The sequence below is a fragment of the Marmota marmota genome, unplaced genomic scaffold (genome assembly GCF_001458135.2).
Source record: "Marmota marmota marmota unplaced genomic scaffold, marMar, whole genome shotgun sequence".
Lineage (NCBI taxonomy): Eukaryota > Metazoa > Chordata > Mammalia > Rodentia > Sciuridae > Marmota > Marmota marmota.
The window spans coordinates 43,149,654-43,166,894 of record NW_025999932.1 but is presented as its reverse complement, the minus strand read 5'-3'; the positions used below and the strand labels follow the sequence as shown (position 1 = coordinate 43,166,894).

The 17,241-nt window shown below is 39.9% G+C and overlaps 1 protein-coding gene across 7 annotated transcripts in view; it reads right to left on the bottom strand.

The window, feature by feature from the left end:
• Positions 1-17,241, bottom strand: part of Enox1 (ecto-NOX disulfide-thiol exchanger 1) — a 443,331-nt gene that overhangs the window by 64,298 nt on the left and 361,792 nt on the right. For all 7 annotated transcript variants that reach the window (XM_048800957.1, XM_048800956.1, XM_048800959.1 and 4 more), the window contains 2 exons: positions 6,915-7,022; positions 2,862-2,918 (listed from right to left, as the gene is read on the bottom strand). In XM_048800957.1, coding sequence (XP_048656914.1) covers positions 2,862-2,918; positions 6,915-7,022 — 165 coding nt within the window. The remainder of the gene's footprint in view (positions 1-2,861; positions 2,919-6,914; positions 7,023-17,241) is intronic.

Below are 17,241 nucleotides of genomic sequence, written 5' to 3'. Positions count from 1 at the left end.
AAACCTAAAATGAGATGTCAGTAGTGGTTATCTCTGAATAATGATGTACTAAATTATTTTTCTTTGTCTCTGTATTCTTTTCTGTAATATGCAAACTTCAAATAGACATTTTTTTGAAAAAAAAAAGAAATAAGATATACTGTTTTTTTTAAAAGCAACTGTCAACTCTCACAAGAATACCCAGCTTAGCTGGCACCAGTCCACTGTTTAATTATTATTAATAAATGATAATGTGTAAAATTCCTGCCTCTAGATGTGAATAATTATAGTAAAAAAAAATCCATATGTCTTAGTAAACAGCCTCTGGGCCAGAGGCTTTAAACCTCATGAGCTGCATTAGAATTCATCCTGCCTGCTATGTTAAATTACCACTGAGGCATGAAGAGGGAATCCACACCAGTTGGTGCACACTTCAGGCCAGGTGTTCATGTCCATGGTTCCCTTAACACAAAAGGAAGGTGAAGTTAAGAAGGGTCAGATGGCTATTCAGTGATCACACAGGATGCAAACCCTCCTTCTGGTATGAAAGCTTTGTTTTTTTCAATCACAGTAGGGCTGGTGGAAACTCCAGATGAAATGGAGACTTAGTTTCAGACATTAAAAAAATGTCTTCACAAAGTATTTTGCTAGAGCCTCTGATGCATGACCCAAATAACTGATTTTTTAAAATTATTTCTTGGCTCTCACATAATCCTTTTGGAAGTACTAAGGAAAATTCCTAAAGGAGACAAAATTACAGACAAGAAAGAAAAGAAAAAGTGCTTCATCCACGTACTGGGAAACCCCTTGACAATCTAGGCAGAAAAATTAGCTCCGTTCTCTGCCCCAGTAGGGAAGGAACGCCAAAACTGGCTGGCTAGGATGGTCAGGCTCTGTCACTTCCCTTGGCCAAGGGTCACTCTTCTCTCTCCAGAGTTAGAACCCCACCTCTTGATGGTCATTTCTTTGACCCTAGAGAAGTATTATTAAAATCTGGGAACTTTCTTTTAAGATCTTAAAGATGATCTCCCTTCCCACCACCCTTATTATTTGATAATAGACGACTTTCAACATTTCTCCAGGAAAGGACTTTCTTACTCAGAATCTCACAGTGACAAAGCACTCCCACATCTGTCATTGCATTTGCTCCTCACAAGAAACCTTAAGGAAGGGAAGGCAGGAAATATCCCCATTTTACAGATAAGGACACTGAGGCACACTGCCACTGGGTTGCTGGGTTAGACAGCAGCTTCCTTGGAAGGCACAGAGGGACTGGCTCTGAGTGGAATAGATATGAAAGTTTTGGTTGTGAATGTGACGGCAGCGTGTTCCTGGAATACAGGATACTAGCGAGGGGTTCCAGGGCAAGAGGCTATGGCAGTGAAGAACTGTGGCAGTAGGAAGGCTAACTCTACATATGCTACAACATTGTCAGTGGGGAGCGCTGTATGAACAGGGTTCGTGCCACTTGCCATTCTATTTGTCAGTGAAGCCCAAACCAACCTAGATCCCACAGACTCAGGAAGCTTTTCTTGATTATCCAGCACAAAGAAACAGTCGTGACACCTTAAGACTTTCACTCATTTAGGCCTTAGCTCATTACATATCATGACAAGTTCTTTAAGAGAAGCTTTGTCATTCTTTTTACAAATGAGGTAAATGGAGCTCAGACCAGAGAGGTTAATTGGCAAGCTGATGCAATTAATTAATAAGCAGAAAAATCTGGATTTCAAATCACACCCTGTCACAGCTACCTCACCTTCTTGGGTACTTTACCTCCTATACATTGTCAAGTGTTCCTAGATTCCTTTGCTTGAGTTTCAGTTTCTTGAGGGCAGACTACACACTTTATGCCTCTTTGGACTCCCTGCCCCTCTCCCTGGAACTCAGTAGGGGACCAGGAACACAATGATCCTCACTTAGCATCCTACTGTGCACATCCATTGGGCATGAACACACTTGCAAAGAGGGATTTTTTTTGGCACTCTGGTTATTGGGTTCTCTGCCGTATATAATTAAAACAAGAGAGAACATGAAATATATAATTTCTCCAAGCTGTAGCTTAATCAGGCATTCATTACCATGTCTGATTCTGTGTTATGTGAAAAGAACTGCTTAGTAAGCATTTCCTGTGACAAGGCTAATCAAATACATACAGATACAAGAGAGATCTGAAAAAAGACATAAACAAAACCACCGAGCATATGCAGAGACAGTGATCCGCAAGGTATAATTCTCCATCACCTGAGACCAAAGAGCTTCTAAGGTATGAAGAATAGTAGTTTCTTTTCTGGCCATGAGATATTCAGGGAACACTAAGGAAGAAAGTTGTGGTGCTAACTGGGATCTTGCATCATACAATTATCTCACGTTCTATCAAAAAGATGAATACATCCTGTTACTGTTTTGGATCAGAAACAGAAGAGAAGTACAATTTCAAGGGTTATTCTGGGAAAAGTGGGGTGTTCTGAGACCTCTTCAGCATGTCAATCATTTAATTACTATCTTCATTGGCAGGCAAACTTAATAGCTATACATGCAATATACAACTTATTAGCCTATTGGGACACATTCCATTTTCCCTCCCAATATATTATCACTTTATAGCTTTGGAAATATAAAGGGATCAAACAAATTCAGAGAGATTAGAATTTTTGATGGTGGGGATTAGCTCAAGTACTTTTAAATTGGTATGTAGTAAACTAAGCAAACAACGGCAGTGCCTATCTACCACATTTCATTGCCAAAGCCTACATAATAATTTTTAAGCTACTGAGAGGCAGAGTTTCTGATTTCCTTTATGTTACAAATAGAGGACCATATCTCTATGGGTTCAACTGACATCCAGTGAAAAGAACAAATACCATATTTGTGGTACTTACATTTGCATCCTCATGGCTATGGCCATTGGTCTCCACCAATTCCTTGGTACCTTTTAACTGCAATTTTTAAAGAAAAAACAAAAAAATGAACATGTAAGCATAACTGTTAAGTATATAAATCATCTTATTAACTCTGATTTATCTGAGGTTGCATTGTATAATGGAAGAGTAGAAACAGATGGAGCACATAATTCTAATGAGTCTTATAGAAATCAGTTTGAGACCAATATTTTATGAAGCTTGAGGGCTGGCAAAAAAGTAAATGGGTATTGGTCATTATTTTTTAAATAATAAGATTAGAAAGCAGTTCCATAGGCATAAAATGTATAAAATTGGTTCTTAAGAATAATAAATGATTTCATTTCCTAGTTGGATTGCTATTAATTTAAACCCTGCAGTGTTTGCAAGTTGCCAGTAGCTAAATGATGTTATATTAATGATTATTTGTGAATGATGGATTTTTTCAGTCATTTGAACATGCTGCAGTGCGACTGTACATGTCCTCCTCGAGTACATATTTGAATGAATGACATCACCTCTGGAGGCCTAACTGGAGAAGACAGTTTGCTTCTTTTAGTAAAGGAAGAATTGGGAAGACATCTCCTTGGCCACTGAAGCATTCAAAGAAAAGCTATTTCTTAAATGAGATTTTTAACTTGTGAACATTTGGAAATACTCCTCTCTCTCAGAAGGCTTAAGAGTAATCAGTTATCAGGAGATTTCAGGAAACCTTTAATTGGCATTTTATCCTATTCTGACTCAAAGCAGACCTTTGGAGGCAGAGAGCAAAGAAGAAGGGTAAGCTGGCCTTGAAACAGTTTGCCAGCACTTCCTCCTGACCTATTAATGGTGGGAAATAAATACTTAAAATCTGAAAGAAAATAAATTTGCATGCACCACCAATGTGTTTGATTCAGAACATTGATTCTTTCTGGCTATTTGTGTGTATTAAAATGAAGGCATCTTTAGATTTTTTTTAATGCAATCTTAATCTCAGAAAGAAAGCCACATGCCCTCCAGGCCGACAGAAGAGTTTTGCCAAAGTGACATGAAGAATTTGTCATGCAGAATTTGAGGATGGGGCAGCTAATTATGGATCCAAGGCTCTTTGGCTTATTGTCACATCAACTGGCTTAAGGGGGAAAAAATGCCCATTCTTCTTTAGGTCTACATCATAGATGTTCTTATGCATAACAAATGCAGTTGATACATAAGAATAGAAAAGGTGCATCAAATTAGAGGTAGTGCACAAAAGGACTTAAAAAACTAGCTCTTTTCTTTATAAAGTAAAAACAACAACAACAACAAAAAACTAGCTCTGCTTATTGGGTGCAGTGGTGCATGCCTGTAATCTCAGTGACTTGGGATGCTGAGGCAGGAGAATTCCAAGTTTAAAAGCAGTATCAAACTAAAAAAAAAATTAAAAGGGCTGAGGATGTGGCTCAATGGTTAAGTGGCCATGAGTTAAGTCCCTGGTTTAAGAAACAAACAAACAAATAAACAAAAACTAGCTCTTCTAGCTGAAGATTTCCTCATCTTCTTCCTCTTTAACATTCCTCTGCTCATTCCACATTTGGTCCCATAACTTGTGCTTTTATGAGCTGGAGTGGGGATTGCTCAGAAGGTGGCTCTGTTCTGCAGCAGAAGTAAATGACTATTTGTCAAAGTCCATTCCACCATTCTACCTTCTACAAGTTTATTTAACTGCATAAAAATGCCAGTTGGCCTCCTTCTCCCTTTTAAATAAACTCCTTCCTCCCTAGTCCATGCTATCCTCAAACTGTCCTCCCTTTGATGCGCCCGCTGTCTCTCTTCCTACCTCTGTCCACTGCTATCATTCACTCTGCTGCTTTCTTCAGCTGGGACGTGAACATTTTATCTGATGGATTTTAGGTTAATGAACAAACTTTGGATGTAGAGTATACCCTTGATTGTCAAGAAGATGAAAGATAGGAGTCTGTGTGCCTGGAGGGACCCAAGGAAGCTGTATTTCAGCCTACAGGAAGGTACAGGGCATAGAGAGTGACCTGACTTCCCTGATGGGTGGAGAGCCAGCAGTAGGAGGGTCTGCCCTCAAGACTTTGCCTTTCTGGTAAGGATTCCCAGCAAGTGGCAGCTGTATTTGAATAGCAAAATACAGTGTGTGTGTGTGTGTGTGTGTGTGTGTGTGTGGTGTGCGTGCGTGAGCCCATTTGTTAAGGCCATTCATAAGCTCATAATGGATTTACACAAATCCAAAGCAAACCTCATAAAGCAATGTTGGTGGAAGTGAGGGGTGCATTTTTCAGCCTGTGGGTGGGTGGCTGGTTGGTTGTAGGTAGATTCCATGTACATTGTATGCCACCTTCTGAAAGGCAGACCAGGGGTAGCAGGCGAGGGGCTCTCAGGCAAATGGCTTGGTGTTGTTCAAATTCCTTTGGCTGCTATGTCTCACTGGCTCTGTAGACTTAGGTATTCTTGGTGACCTTGCTTAAAAAGTACCCTCGCATTTAAATTAATACTGTAAACGTAAAAACACTTTCTTCTCAGTTGTATTTTCTATGTCTTGCATGATTTCAGTTATTCTGAATTCTCTTAACATTCTCCTTTTTAAAATTTAAGTCATGTAAAGTGAGGTGTGATATCCCATCAATGCCTACCTATGCACTTTGCTCTTTGAAAATGCATACCCTAACAAGACTACGTCGATACTTTCTGCACAACTCAGAATCTATTTCATAACTGGAGTTTCGACTTTAAATAAAAATAAAGGCTTTGAGTCATTTAGAGAAAAGAGAAAGTCACCTCTCCTCACCTCAGTTAAAGCCGTCTTAAAAAAAAAAATCAGCAGAGAGAGCAGAAAATAATGAAAGCCCAAAGTTATGACTATCTGACCTGAAGCAAATTTGGACCAAGTCAGCTCAATTTTGCTAGGGTTATATCAAGGTGGGGTGGACAGTGATTTGTGGTCTCCCAAATAGTAGGTCATTGTGAATTTAGTTGACTGAAGTTTTCAGTTCAATCTAACATACCTGAAATCATACAATTCAGCCTCAGTATAAGTTACTGAGTCTCTATTATTCAATAAAGATAACCATTACTTTTTAAAAATATTTTCTTGCATAGCTATAAAAAGTTTATAAACTATCTAATTAATATCTTTGCTTTCTTGAAAAATATATATATACCCCAAATTTTTGAAAAAAATAAAAATCATTTTTAAGTGACTAAGTACCAGCTGACTAGGGCCACACTCTTGCTGCTTCCTATTTTCTAAAATAATCTTCTTATAAACCACTATGTGTGAATGAAAAATTTAAAACAACCTACATTTGACTACAGAGAGTTGAGGTTACTGTGATTTTTTTCCCCTCCTAATTACCAATCATTACATTGTTGGCAGCAAGTGAAGGCCAGAAAATCAGAAAACCTCTCGAGGACTCTCCTGGCTCCTCCAGTACAGAGAGTGAGGCTTAGATTTCACTCTGTTGACTGTGGAGTGATCCATCTCATCCTGCTGTAAGACGATATTTTCCATCCACCTATCAATGTCAGGCCACACTTTCGTATCAAGGAAAGCCAGAATGAAATGATCAGATCATATGAAAGGTTTGTTGCTTGTCGTGGTCAGATAAGTGCCCTGATGCACACAGGGAAGAGACTTTTTTTAATGTTGCTATGAATCAGTCCTTCTTAGTTATAAGTCTGCAGGAACATCATGGATTATGCTAAATTCATTTTCCTCACTATTAGACTTAGAGGAAGCTAGCTGCTTACTTTGAAATATATCTGCACTACCAGCATTGAAAAAATTTATCAAAATTCACTTGTCTTCTGGGAGAAACATTCACACAATGAGGGTGGGCTTGGGGAATATAAGTAAATGCAGGGTGAGGACAGAGAAGTTGAGAATGACAAATTCCACAAAGCAAAGCTGCCAGTAGGATTGACAGGGTATGGGCTAATTACTCCAGAGATGACCTCAGCCATGCTTGTGTGAGTGACATGCTAGGGTGTTTGCACCAGGCACATTTTACTTGATGCGTCAATCAGAGTGTTTTCTCGTTCACTTACTTGCTCCTGGAGGACTTTTAGTAAAGCTTGTGTGTGGGACTGCTCTTCCTTTGCTTGTTCCAGTTCTGACTTTTTGTTGTTTAATTCCTCCTGGATGGTCAACAATTGCTGTAAAGTTAAAGGATATTTAGCATAATTAGGATGGAAGGCTGGGTGAATGCAAGATAGTAAAAATATCCTCAGAATGACAAGGAGACTTGTACATACACGCCTTAGATATTCATTCAGACACTGGTTGCCTTTTTGTGCATGCATTTCCCCCACTTAATGTCAGGAGCATCACCATCTTGGATGCACTATTAGGCTGTTTGTGTTATTCATGCATGAAACTCATTTTAGAATTTGTGAGGATACCATTGAATTTCTTTGAACAAATGCATATTTGTAAAAATATGTTGAATAGTGTTAGTAAGCAACATGCTGACGGATGAAGAAACTAAAGATTAATAAAAATGTAATCAGTCAACTGGTCCAATTTTATTTCATTTTACATAAAACAATACAGCTAGGTTCATAGTAGCTTTGTAGAGATACTTTACCAAGTGGCAGGGACCAAAGATCCTTTTACTTTCTCTGTTATGATGGTGATGTTTTATTAGATCAGCAGGACTGAAGTCCAAACTGCAATCAATATATCAGGCAAGAAAACTGCTGATATAAGCTGTCAAAACAGTAAGCTATGGCCTACACTGCTATTTTTAAGCAGGCCACAGAAGGGATTTTTGTAAGCCTTGAGCTCTCCTTGCCCTATCAACTGTAACTCATGCGGAGGCTTGCCCTGTCTGCCAAAAGCCCAGCGCTGCCCTGCACTGACTCTTTGGGATATGATTCTATGTTAAAATACTCATAGGCTGGAGCTTCAAAACAGCCCCTAGAAACAGCTATGTCTGTTCAGAGTTTCTAGACAACAAAGGACCTATTTCAAAAGACAGGAGAGCACTTATCCTGCTGCCATACATAACAAATGCTGCATTGATGATGTGAAGTGTTGGTGTATTCCTGTTTTCCAGGGACCTGTCTCCCACATTCAGGCTATTTCTTCAGGACCTTGACAAGCTGGCTGCAGAGTGGCCTGGCCAGTTCCTAACTATAAGAGTCTGAAGAAACACTGGCACTGGATTTCTCGTGCGTAAGCCCACCAACTGGAAGGATTACATTAAATCTTCAAAACTACTGGGTTTGAGGAACTTGTGGGATAGCAAGTGCTCAAAATACACACTGTGCTTTCCTTGGGGCTTGTTGGCATTGTTTGTAACTTGGGTACTGCATATAGATTCAATAACATACTTTGGTTCTTTTGTCATAAACAGTTATTTCTATATAATCTCCCAAAGCTCAGTACCTCCCGTCCTACCACCATCACATGAGGGGATCATACCACCCACAGTAGATCTCCTAACAGTCTGTGTGATTTAATTCATCCATCAGAGATTAAAGTACAGCAACTAGGGGGCCCTGTTGTCCCTTGGCACAGGGACAAGCACCTATGACTGTGTCTACACAGTGGGGGATGACCTTCTTCCTTCATTCTCATTCATCACTGACCCCCAGAACAGTCCCAAGAGGGTCGGGTGCTCTGACTTTAGGTGATGCAGAATTAATTTTTACTTTTTGGTAGAAATTTTAAAATCCCATCTTTAATCTTCCTTTCAAAATGAGAGAAATGAAGGACAGTAAATTGTCTTTAAAGGCAGGTATTGCTTAAGTTTGCTCACGGCAGTACTTGAGGTGGCAAAATTTAGAAACTGATGATGTCTAGTGATGGGGGGCTCACCACATTTCTGTCCCTGGGTCTGCACAACAGAACACCAGGAAGACATTAAAAATGAAGCTGCACAAACTCCACACTCACGAGGCAGCTCACATACTTCCATTTACCAAAAGGCTTCCATTTAATTTGGCAACTGTTCATAAAAAAGGATCCCTGACTCTGTCTCTGGGTGAGTAGGTTTTTGGATTTTTCTTTTAGTTTTGCTGTCAGTTTCCTGACATATCTGTAATGAGCAAATACTACTTTAGTAATGAGGAATAAACAATGAGCTTAAGGTTGGGGACAAGACGAAGAAAGGAATACTACTTGGAAATAAATCCCCTGGAATCTTCCATTTCATCCACCCATTCACAACTCTTCGCACTGTTAAAACATATATTCCTTACCCTTCCCCACTTCCTGTTTTAGCTTCCATCCTGTCTCATTCCTCTTGGAATCACACTTTTATTTTTTTGAACAGTTAGACGGTATTAGTCAGCTTGGGTTAATATAAGGAAACATCACAGGCTGAGTCGCTTAAATAACAGAGGCTTCCTTTCTCATGGTTCTAGAGGCCAGAAGTTCCAGATTACCCTGGGTGGGTTTCTGGTGAAGGCTCCCCCCTTGGTGACCTTCTCTGTGTGCTCACATGGCCTTTCTCCAGTATACTTTTTTTTTAATTTACATTTTTTATTTGTTCTTTTTAGATATACATGACAGTAGAGTGTATTCTGACATATTATACACACATGGAGTATAACTTACTCTAATTAGGATCCCATTCTTGTGGTTGTACATGAGGTGGAGTTTCACTGGTCATATTCACATATGAACAGAGGAAAGTTATGTCTGGGAATCATACTTTTCAAATAACACACCTTCTGTGACATCATCACTCATGTGTAGGCAATCACTTTAATGGTTTATAATGTCTAGGTTTTTGAGTATATTTTTCTTATTTATATATACATGGCTGTTTTGCATGTATTTTTAGGGGTTTACCACATTTCTTTATTGTTTACTATGATATTAGTAAGCATGATGTTTTTAGGATCCATCCATGTTAATATTCTATAGATCTAATCTATTCTTTCTGATGGCTGCCTAGTATATGCCATGGGGTACAATGGCCCGATTTTACTGAATCCACTGTCCCAGGGAAGGATACTCAGGTTATCTCCAATTCTCCCTACTCTACATTGGCTGTCTTGGAACATGCTGGTGTGTGTTCCTTTAAGTCCTGTGGGAGAATTTTCCTGAGACACATCCAGCAGTGAAACTGCTGGGTCACAGGGCTGCCCTAAGGAGGTCACATACCCACACTGCCCCACAGAGCAGCTGCAGCAGTGCCGTTACCCACCAGTATTCTCTGAGAGCTGGGGTACACCACAGCTACAGGAAAGCCTTGTTCAGATTTTCCATTTTTGCCAACATTAGAATATATAGATTCTTCACCTTTAAAACAAAGATTCTATTCTTCTCTGATCCCCTGTGATTATAAGCATCTTATCACGTGCTTGCAAGCTTTGGGGTTTTTATTTATACTTCTTAAAGAATAGTCAAGGCCAGAGGTTCTTGATTCTGTCAATCCACTAATATTATCTAGGAAGTTTTCTTTTTTTTTTTTTTTTTTAATACTGATTTCTGGGCCCCACAGAAGACCAATTAACTCTAAATATCTAAAGGTAGGATGAAGGCATTGATTGTTTTTCTAAAACCTTCCCAGAAAATGCTAATGTGTAGTAGGGATGAGAACCTCTGTCTCCTTGAGTGCTCTTTTAATCCTCAGTCTTCTGCAAGGTGACCTCCATCCCGAGTCCTCTACTTAAACAGTTCTCACTAGCAGCAAGAAGCCTTTTGTAACTGCCAGCTCATGTGGCAGGGCCTTTTCTTCTTGTCATATGCTCTTTTCAGTGATCCTATTTGTGCCCATGGCTTCAGCCACAGACCTCAAATGCCGGCGCATTACAGAGCCTACATTATAACTCTGCGCGTCTCTTACTGCCCACCAAACTCTTAACTGCTTCAAACTGTGGCTGTCAGCACATTTTCCCACCCCAAACTTCCTCCCCAGGGATCTAGAGTTAGGACCTTAAGTCACCAGTTCATCACTCTCTAAAGCCGGATGCCTATTCCTCCACCCTTTCTCCATTCATCCTCCGCTGTCATAGTTACCACATCTCTTCTCCTCTGGATGTTGCCTGTCCCACTAACTTTCACCACATATCACCCCAAAATTAAAGTGTCCCATTGCTTAAAAATACAGTTAGCTCCCAAACCAGTGCACTTCTCACTTTCATTCTTTTCTTCCCCAGACATGCCAGGTCCCTTCCATGACAAACCTAACTACCAGAATTCTGCCAGGCAGATTCTGACTCAATCTTTGAGTCAGAACATGGTTTCTTTGTGCAACTGAAAAGAGCCCATCCTCTAGGCGCACATGACTGTCACCAGGGTGTATGCTCAGACCTTACAGCAGGAACTTGGTTACATTCTCAGTTACTCCTCTGGCACAATACCCTCGTCCAGGGCAGAAGCTACACAATTATATGCAGTAGCCTTGGTCTCTTCCTAAATAAAGATGTCCTCCAATCACCCAAGCACAGCTAGTCATCCACCTTCTATGTTCTCAAAACACTTGCTACGGTATGGCACATTTTATATCTCTCTCTCCAACTAGACCACATCCACCAATGGGAAGGTCAAAGGTAGGTAGTAAATGAATGAATGAATGTCGGGATGGATGAATGTCTCTGGTTTGCCTACTTTATGGGATTAAATCATGTTTTAGCAAACAACAAAAAAACTACTTGAGGTTCTATCACTGGGTAATTTATTGTTGTAGACATAAAGCTTTCAAAGGAAAGCTCCATTGAAGACATTTTGATTCATTAGTCTGGTAGTTTCAGATTTCCTTCTTAATCTGAATAGGAATATTTCTTAAAAGGTTAAATAATTCCAATCAATGAGTTTATAAATATGTAATTTATTTCCCATAAACCACCAAAAAGAGAGCAAAACCACCAGTAGAGGGGAAAATAAAATCAAAATCCTTGCATTCTACAAAATTAATGCTTTCTTTTGTTTACAAAATATAAACTCGTGAATCTAATATTTACATATTCAAAACAGTGGTGATTCAACACTGCTATTCTTCATTTGACTAGATGCCCTATAAAAACGGTGAGATAGTTCACAACCAGATAATTTAAGTTAGGGTTTCTGGCCCTTTTCATTGAAATTTATGAGACTGTATAATATTCTTTCTGGCTGGAATTTTTAAGTACCAACGTGTCTCAATTATAGAAGTTCACAAGCAGCTAGAACTTAATCAGAAGTGTCTCCTGGCTGGATTGGCTGACTGCAGCATAATTTTAATTTAACATTTGAGAGTATGGCATTCAACAGATGCACCATTACATTCTTCGGTGGTTACAACTGAGTGTGTTCCAATTAGACAATTATCCATATGCCAATCAAGTGGAAACACTCTGGTGGACAATAAACAGGTAAATAAATGCCGTACCTGACACATCTTGGTATTTCCAGGTGACTGATTTAATAGGATCATTTGTAAAGCTCTTTGGGGACGAAGACTTCCATGTATAATGGGTCTTTCTTTCTGACAAATTCAAAGAGCATTACAAATGTTATTTGGAGCCCCAGAATAAGTGAGGTCACATTTTCACTTTTACAGATGGGAGAATCATAGGCACACAGAGGCTGAGTCATGTATCTGAGGTCACACTGTCTGGGAGAGACCTACCACTTGCACAGCTTAATTTCCCTCCCGCAAATTGTGAATTCTACCTTGGAAACCACACTGCACCATCAAATTTAAATGGAAATCAGGAAATGCCAACCTTAAAATCCTCCTAGCTATGACCTCCACCCAAGCACGTATCACTCCCACTTGGAAGCTAGACTGCTGGAGACCTGCCATTGTGTGTACCTGTGAGCCATGTGGTGGATTTCACTTTCCTTTAGAAACAGTGACCCCCCGGCTGGGGATGTGACTCAGTGGCATGGCAGGCATGTGGTCTTGGGGTTTGAGCCCAGCACCAAAAAGAAAGGACAAAAAAAATTATAACCCCTTCCTGTGTTTTTTCTAAAACTCTTATTATAGTTTTGTTACCAGGGTGAAGTTTTTATACAGTTAACAGATTATATAAGGTTAGATTCCAAGAAAGTCATAGATGGCAGTGTAAACACTCTGTATGAAATACACCAGCAACATGCCATTATAAGCTGACACTCACAGGAATCTTTGGCAGGATAATGTGTGGCTAGGGATAGAAGTGGTGGTTGGCACAAAGTAGAGAAGACCCTAAAATAGAACAACAATTTTGTGTTTTCCAAGGTGGCAGAGGACTAAGTGCCCTTTCTAAATTTATGTTGCTGGCAGGTCAGGAAACTCTTTTTTGTTAGGTCAGGTAACTGTGACACCAAAACACACACACACACACACACCACACACAAAATCACTATACTTTTCCTCTCTTCCCTTTGCTTGGCTCTCTATTCAGTTCTGAAGCAATCTGCTAATATTCATTCATTCCTTCAATCAGCTCTGAGTTTCCTATGTGCAGGGCTGGGTATCATGGAAGCTACAGAGGAAACAATCAATAAGGACCTTGTCCTCAAGATGCTAGGTCATGAGGATGCTAATTAATTTAGGAAAGCAAGAAATATTCTTAATAATAGCTACAACCAATGTTGTTTTCATAGGAATCCAGGAGGTTTGGGGGAATCAGATTCAGGGATGGAAAAACAGGCTCAGGGGCATCCACTGTGAATAACAACCTGTTCTACTTATTGGAACTGAATAGTCATGATAGAAACCTGTTAACTCACAGAGGATCATCAACTTAAATTCTCATGTTTTTGCCCTTTTGACTCAGTTTAAACAGAGAGTATTCCATCTCCATAACTCTGTTATAAATCAGATGCCCTACTCAGGAGGACATGCCTTTAAAGCTAGTAAAATATCACCTAAGGAAATGAGGCCAGGGAATTCCAAAGGGAATTTCCACCAAAGGCCATGTGGGTGTGACTGTGCTGGATGGGCTGGTCCCAGGAGCAATTGCAACGTTCAGTCTCTGTGGCAATGCCTGGGAGCAGCCAGACTCATACTGTCTGTGCACCCTGACTCTAGCCCCATTTCTCCAATTTTTCAACCTGCAATGTGACACCCCCCACTCCCAGAGCCAACTCTGCCAGCTCCATGTCCTGTCAGTCTTGAGTGGGGAGAAACCCCCCTTAATCTCTTCCCCCTTGGTACCATCCTTCATCCCCATGTCTCTCCTGCTCTCCAGACCCTCCAACCCTCCATCCTGTTTCCTTCTGACTTCATACTGTTGAGGAACATCAGCCAGGAGTCCTGCTGACAGTCTCCCACCTATGCCTGTTTTACATCTAATGCTCTGAATCCCGAGCCAATCCCCAATTGTTAGGGAAAGTGTGAGGTGTAAAAAAATCAAGTGCATATCAGAACAGCCTAGGAGGAAGGCTTTGCCTAAAGGCAAACACATCAAATGGTATTTCTGACAAAGCAGAGAAACCTGGCTCAGGGGAAGGACCATCATTTACCACCTAGTTCCTGCAAAGTTCACGCTTCTCCTTGGGAGAAAAAAAGACAGGATTGAACAAGCCTGAATTTTCTCATCACAGGGGGTGGTAAGACTACTCAAGATCTATTCTAGTTGAAAATGTCATCTGCTTCCACCTGGGGATGAAGCCGCACTTCAATTTATGCCAAGGTATGAAAGTAACTATGCCTGTGGCCTCCCTCCCTCAGGCGCATGACCCCTGGGGGAGGAACATGGCTTGGAGAGAACTCCACCATTCTGATGACTGATACCAGAACCCTGGATCATAGAAATGAAACTGTGTTCAGAGCTAATATCCTATTACACCAGGCCATACATATTTAATTCCTTGGGTCTTTCCTCATAAATCAATTCCTCCGGGCCTTTAATCTTGTCAATATCTTTCCTGATATTGAATTTTAAATGCCATTCTCATTGCTAGGCAGAAAAGGCAATCTCTTGTTCTTGATGGGATCAGGCTTCATTTACAGCCAAGGGACACCTGGAGCATGGTCCTGTCCCCTGACACTGCTGCAAAGACCTGAATGTCAGCCAGAGCAAAACAACCCAGGTGCCGGCCTCCTGGCTGAGGTGGGAGGGTGAGGAGTGTACAGGTGGGCAGGAGGGTGGGGATTGCCCTCCCAAACATAAACACCATTAACCATGGAGTCATGTTTATCAGTACCTTGGGTGCCTGAGACTGCTAATGAGAAATCAGAAATAAATGTTTTCAAGGGTCTGGGCCCCCAGGATGCCTGAGACATGAAGTGCCCTGCTTCCTCCCATGGGCCACACAGAGTCAGGAACTCCATTCCTCCATCCTGATTAAGAGCCTGAACCAAAGGATACACAGTGTACATACATCTGAGTGAGCTCTCCTAGGACATGCAAGGCGAGAGGTAAGCAATACTAGGAAGGAACCCCAAAGAACAGGAACTGATGGCTAAAAATATTTTCCCCAGGTTCCCCAGGGCTGGTCTATGATGCAGTAGCACTTTCCCTGTTGTAAAGAAAGAGGGAGGAAATTCAAGAATCCCTGAAGTCATGCAAAATTTGCAAAAAGAGGCAAGAGTGATTTTTATCAGTCTGCAAAAACCATGGGGAAGTTGTAAAAACACAGGAAGCTATGGAAATGCAGATCTGAGGGTCTAAATCTGTAGGAAGTAGTGTGGTCCCAAGGGCGGGGCCTGGGAACTGTCTGCTAGGGGTGGAGGAGTTAAGCTAGTACAGTGGTACTGAATTTTGAAACAACAACACAACTAACTGAAGGTCCATCCATTTACTATCACAGTGCATCAGCAATTCTAAGCAAAACTGGTGATGAAATATTCCTTCCTCATAAAAATCTTCAGTTGATCTAAATTCTAAACAATTGCGACCAGTACTATTAAAATTTAGCAACACATACATCATCTTCAAATTAGCCCATTCCATTGTTTACTCTTTCACAAACATATTATATATTGAAACTGACTTGCTCCATCTCACAGCCCTCTCCCCTTCCTCACAAGAGAACTCACCTACACTCATATTTTTTTTTTAAATTTAGAATCTTTTGAGCTTGCTTTGAAAGCAGCGTCTCTAGAGTCCCTGGAGCACCACATATATCCTGCATTTCAGCAGTAGATTAAAAATAAACAATAATAGCACACTTACCACAAAGACTACAAACTTGAACTTGAGCTACTTGGATTCATACCACAGGTCTGCTTCAAGAATTTTTATATTTAAAATTTAAAACAAGTGAGATTAAAAACTATGAGTGGTATTATTTTGAGTTACTAAGTGCTAATTTTAGTTCCTATATGAAACATCTTAACTGAATTTTAATATTTAAAATATTGAATGTATTGTTAATTGTTAACTTTAAAACTAAAAGATAAATCAAGAAAATGTTATATTTGTGGCATAGTTAGCAGTTGCCTAAACTGCGCCTTTTGTATCAGGTTTTATTAAAATTCACGTATTACTTAAGGGGCAATGATTTACATACAGTATTATGTTAACTGTAATAAAGGATCAAAGTTGAAATTATATATATTAGAAACTTCAGTCTGCATCTCCTTCCTGGTCATTATCATCATTTGTATCACTACATGATTTGTCCCTGAAAGCAATGTCATTTAAAGGAGGGGAAGGATAACAAAGATTCTCTCTTAGCGTTAAATTGAACTAGGTGCAAAATTATCGACTATGTATAGGTCAACCCTGGGCTGGGAGCCGGAAGAATCTTCCAGTAGACATGGTTTTAAAGACCATTTTCTTTGTTTAAATAAACCCCTGGGAGGGACTTATGTGAAAGACAGATGCTTCCTTGTATTCATATAAACCAGTGAAATTATCAGCAATGATATTCTATATCCCAAAAAAGGCAACAATCTAAAAGAAAGCCAAGGATTGGCACAAAGGCAAAAAATAAGCAAATGTCAGCATTTCAGAAGTTAGCCTGATTAGTTTTACTGTTGATTTGCTGTGAAACCTTGAACAAGCCAGTTTACTGCCCTGGTCTCCTCTTTTTCTTAAACTTTCCACCCTCACCACTATCTCATAAGGATTAATTTCTCATCTGCAAAGCAATGCACCAATTAATTTCCTGAGCACAGGAAAAGCAGATGCAAAAGTAGTTAAGAAGACTCTAAACCCATTTTCTCTTTTTTTTAGATGATTTTTCTTTATAGTGTAATTTGCAGTGTCATCTTAGTTTCCTGATCTTCACTTTCTTCACATATTAAAGAAACAATACTTACCCTTGGGATATTTTCTTTTTAATTTTTTTATTGTTGGTTGTTCAAAACATTACAAATTTCTTGATATATCATATTTCACACTTTGATTCAAGTGGGTTATGAACTCCCATTTTTACCCCATATACAGATTGCAGAATCACATCAGTTACACATCCATTGATTTACATATTGCCATACTAGTGTCTGTTGTGTTCTGCTGCCTTTCCTATCCTCTACTATCCCCCCTCCCCTCCCCTCCCCTC